The sequence below is a fragment of the Sinocyclocheilus rhinocerous genome, unplaced genomic scaffold (genome assembly GCF_001515625.1).
Source record: "Sinocyclocheilus rhinocerous isolate Xijiao unplaced genomic scaffold, SAMN03320098_v1.1 scaffold623, whole genome shotgun sequence".
Lineage (NCBI taxonomy): Eukaryota > Metazoa > Chordata > Actinopteri > Cypriniformes > Cyprinidae > Sinocyclocheilus > Sinocyclocheilus rhinocerous.
The window spans coordinates 625670-630660 of record NW_015644631.1 but is presented as its reverse complement, the minus strand read 5'-3'; the positions used below and the strand labels follow the sequence as shown (position 1 = coordinate 630660).

The 4991-nt window shown below is 35.6% G+C and overlaps 1 protein-coding gene across 1 annotated transcript in view; it reads right to left on the bottom strand.

Moving 5' to 3' along the window:
- LOC107758599 (protein kish-A-like) overlaps positions 1-4019 on the bottom strand; it is a 6220-nt gene extending 2201 nt beyond the window's left edge. Inside the window, exons 1-2 of the mRNA XM_016576368.1 lie at positions 3957-4019; positions 2933-3042 (exon numbers count right to left, since the gene is read on the bottom strand). Of these exons, the coding sequence (XP_016431854.1) occupies positions 2933-3042; positions 3957-3959 (113 nt within the window). The 5' untranslated portion in view covers positions 3960-4019. The remainder of the gene's footprint in view (positions 1-2932; positions 3043-3956) is intronic.
- Between the last annotated feature and the right edge of the window lie 972 nt (positions 4020-4991).

The window sequence follows — 4991 nt, the reverse complement described above, 5'->3', positions numbered from 1 at the left end:
TGTACAGTATTTGAAAAATAATGTGTTTTTTGAACATTAAAGCATGTCAACATATTCTGTTACACCAAATACACAAAATAATGATCTTTAAAATAGCATCATATGACCCCTTTAAAACATTTCTTGTATGCAAATGAACAAACTTTTGCCCATGTTTAAGATAAAATTATTATTATTATTCAAAATATTACTGATTTTACTCATATTTCTTTCTCTTTTTTCTTCAAATGTTTGGATTGTTTTTTTTTATTATTCCATAAAGTAACCATAATTCACAACAAAATATCATAGTTACTGCAGTTAGTATAACCACTAAAACAATGAATTCAGAAGTTCAGGGTCGGTAAGATTAAGTTTTTGAAAGAAGCCTCTTCTGCTCACCAAGGTTGCATAATATTGTCAAATACACAAAATAATGATCTTTAAAATAGCATCATATGACCCCTTTAAAACATTTCTTGTATGCAAATGAACAAACTTTTGCCCATGTTTAAGATAAAATTATTATTATTATTCAAAATATTACTGATTTTACTCATATTTCTTTCTCTTTTTTCTTCAAATGTTTGGATTGTTTTTTTTTATTATTCCATAAAGTAACCATAATTCACAACAAAATATCATAGTTACTGCAGTTAGTATAACCACTAAAAGAATGAATTCAGAAGTTCAGGGTCGGTAAGATTAAGTTTTTGAAAGAAGCCTCTTCTGCTCACCAAGGTTGCATAATATTGTAAAATATTATTACAATTCAAAATAACTGTTTTCTATTTTAATATATGTTAAATGTAATTTATTCCTGTGATGCAAAGCTGCATTTTCAGCATCATTACTCCAATCTTCAGTGTCACATGATCCTTCAGAAATCATTCTAATATGCTGATTTGCTGCTCATAAAACATTTCATATTATTATCAATGTTGAAAACAGTTGTGCTGCTTAATATTTTTCATTACATTTACAATAGATCTTTTGTAAAAAATGTCTTTACTGTCACTTTTGACAAATTTAATGAGACCTTGCTGAATAAAAGTATTAATTTCTTTACTCTTTAATGGTAGTATACATATATTTGTTTTCCTGGAAAAGAAAGACTGTAATTGTGTATATCTTTTAAATGGTGATTTAGCAGTACTAGAATTAGGCTTTGATACCATGGCTTAAAATAACATTTGAGTAAAAGACAAAGCGGCGGGCCGCAGTCTTATGTCTGCCGACTGCTCGTCTAGGAAGCGTGAAGCAGAAGATTACAGAGGGCAGAACTATAGATGACTGATGAGCTTCTCGGGGCCTGAAATGTCACAACAGACGCCTGACAGAGTGGAGATCTACGAGCAGACGGGCATCTGGCCTGAACAGAAACAACAAACAGGTCAGCGAGAACATGCTCTGTAAACAGCCTGCGCAGACCCCCGGGAACAAAACCCAGCCTCTGTTTCCTCACGTCAAACAAAGCTTTCACACATTTCTCCAGTAAACGCTCTTTAGGTTTCGCAACCTTGGCATTTGCTACAATCATCCAAACATGGCTTTGGATATTTGATGTCCTTTCACACGATCATTTACTCTGTGACACACAGGCAGATCTGCAAGTTTCTGCCCATGAAAACTTTGCAGAAATTCACTATAAACGCCAAAATGGCCATCTTGGAAGTACGTCACAGTTACTGGTAGCAAACAAGGCTCGATTGTACGCCGTTTGAGGGGGTGTGAAAACCATTACTTTAATATGTAGCAACTCTGGCTAATTTGTCTTGGCTAATGCATGTGTTTGTTGCGATCAGATCACTGGTTGTGAATTATCTCCTTCATTTCCTGCTCCTGTCATGTGAGGTCCAAACATGTGGCGAACATCTTGTTGCTCGAGTTCGACGTTAAGACGATCACTTCATTTCACAGACACATCCCCAAAACAAACACTGACCAATGACACTCAACTTAGATCAAATCAATTAAGAATGTAAATGAAGATTTTGTATTATTAACAGAAAATAGGAGTTTATTTTTTGTTAACTCTTTGGCCATGAGAAAAATATCTTGGCAACATTTTACTGATTCGGTTTCTGGGGATTAACAAAAGATTTTTCTTTTGAAGTGTTTGTATAAAACCATAAAACAAATCCAGGCCTGTTTGGACAACATCTTTAACCTTTAAATCACCAGTCTTTCGGTGCTTTCAAGGAATAGTTCAGCCAAAAATGAAAATTTGCTGAATCTGTACTCAACCTCAGGCCATCACAGATGTAGATGAGTTTCTTCATCAGAACAGATTTGGAGAAATGTAGCATTATATCACTTGCTCACCAATGGATCAACAGCAGTGAATGGGTGCCGTCAGAATGAGAGTCCAAACAGCTGATAAAAACATTACAGAAATTCTCAAGTAATCCATAATAATGCTTCCTCTGGTGAAAAAGCCCATCTCCTGTTGTCCTCTCACATCAAAATCCACTGACACATTTGTTTAGAACTATTTTGGCCTGTTTTTGCTTGTAAACGGTGCTTGACTTGTTCATATTTCTCTCCTGATTCAGACGTAATGACTTTTTCACTGAAGAAAGCAATATTATGGATACAGCACAGTTTGAAGTTAAAATCATCTCAGTGATTTTTATTTGATTTGTTTCTTACAAACATGCAGCTTTTCACTTCATAAAATGTTAATTGCTGGACTGGAGTGGTGTGGATTACTTGTGGATTATTGTGATGTTTTTATCAGCTGTTTGGACTCATTCTGACGGCACCCATTCACTGCAGAGGATCCATTGATGAGCAAGTGACGTAAAGCTACATTTCTCCAAATCTGTTCTGATGAAGAAACAAACTCATCTACATCTTGGATGGCCTGAGGTTGAGTACATTTTCAGCAAATTTTCATTTTTGAATGATAAGAATGTTTACTATATAAATATATGGTTGGCAGTAAACATACCCTGTTTTGTTCTTATCCAGCAGGTTGGGAGCGAGAGCTCGTATATACGCGCAGGTGCAGATCAGCAGTAAGATGACCGTCAACAGACTCTGGAAATTAAATATGGCAGACTGCAAGAGAAAGAAAGAGGAAATGAATAATTAATCACTTATTAATAAACAACTATAATTATAAAGTACTGTAACCCAAAAAAAGTGAATTAATGCACATTTAAAAAGCTTAAATTTGTTTAGATATAAATGGTTTAGTTTAATTTATTCTTTATTAAACTGACTACAGAAACAGTAATGTGTGTGGGCAAAACCATGACATTAGTTTTGACATAACCTATTATTTATTCACGCTAGGGTCAGTGTTGTTGAGTACTTGGTAATTTAAAAAAATCTTGAAAATCTACAGTGATATGCATAGTACAACACAGAAAATAATTATTTTACATTTTTACATAGTGTTTTCTGTCTATGTTATGATGAAATCTTGTGCATGATTTACATGATGATGTGCATGATTTGCATCACTTTTTTCTGTATTTTTGGTCAAATAAATGCAGCCTTGATGAGCAGAAGAGACTTCTTTAAAACACATTATAAATCTTACTGATCCCAAACTTTTGAACAGCAGTGTATTATGGTGCATTTTGGTGAAACAAGCTGTCTTCAGTTTAAGGCCATGTTCTCCCTGCCACATCATACTCGCAGCACTACTGAATACTGTCAGATGATGTGTTCAACAGAAGTCGAGAGTGACAGTGCAGAACAGACCAACGCTTGCTGACAGAGATCTCAGATTCGCTGCATTGATCAACACGAACAGCTGCTCTCTGTTGTTTATGGTCCTGCATCACTGCAGCAGCAAACAGCACACTGAACTTCTCCTGACAGCGGTTTCACTTTCACTGCACCGTGGACGGATATACCGCCACACCAGACAGCACGCGTCGACATTCAGCGGAGTTAAAGCAATCTGACTGCTCGTTTCGACCTCACTTGTATGAACTTATTCAAAATAACAGTTTTCTACTTACCATCTCGATTTCCCCAGCCAGCCAACTCACACTTCCGGTGTAGGATGGAAATCACGTCACCGGGAGTTCAGCTCATGAAAAATGGGGGCAAAAACAAAAGTGTTGCGTTTATAATTTTGTTCAGTGTATATATATATATATATATATATATGATTTATTAATTTATTATGATTATGATTATGATTACTTTTCATTTACAGTGATGTTTGATGTATTCAACATGCATTTTTGTTGTCAGTGTCTCTATAATGTCATACCACCATCTCACTGGGTAGTTGCCAAAGTCGGCCACCTGATCAAACTGAGGCTTTTGTTACAGAACTGACTGTCTACTTCCTTGCCAGTGATGCTCTCCCGTGATTCTGTCACTTTAAAACTGTGTTTCTGGATGTACGAAACACAAGCCATTGTTGAGGATTAACATTTTTTCCCCCTTTAAAAACTAGAAATCATGGGACTTTTCCCTTAAAAATAGATTTGGAGAACGATTCATTGCATTTTGCTTCCGACCGCTGATGACTTAGGGTAACAGTAGATGGTGCTCAAATCAGCAAGCCATAAATATTTAGCTTTTGCTGGATTATGAATATCTCTATGGATACATGTAGAGAATGTTGTTCAGATGCAAACAAGATGGAAGCAAATATATGCAAAATCGAGTGCAGAAAAAAGTAGTATTTTGGTCGGGGTTTGGGTCATATTTTACCTTAAAAAAATGTAAGAAATTATATTTTGCATTTTGACATTATTTTCATAAAAAATTAAACGTATACCGTAAAAAAGAAGAGACCATAAAACTTTTTTTTTTTTCATGGTTACTTGTGCATAACCTTCCTGAAAGAGATTGGCAGTTATGTAGAATGTCGTTCTTGAGGTTTTTGTTGAGATGGTCGAGACCATCTGTGGACTTGGACCATCGATGGAACGCTTTAGAGTGGAATACGTCTTAATTACACCTCAGTCAGTGTCATTCTGAAACTCTCACATATATGTGACCCTGGAGCACAAAAGCAGTGTTAAGTCGCTGGGGTATAT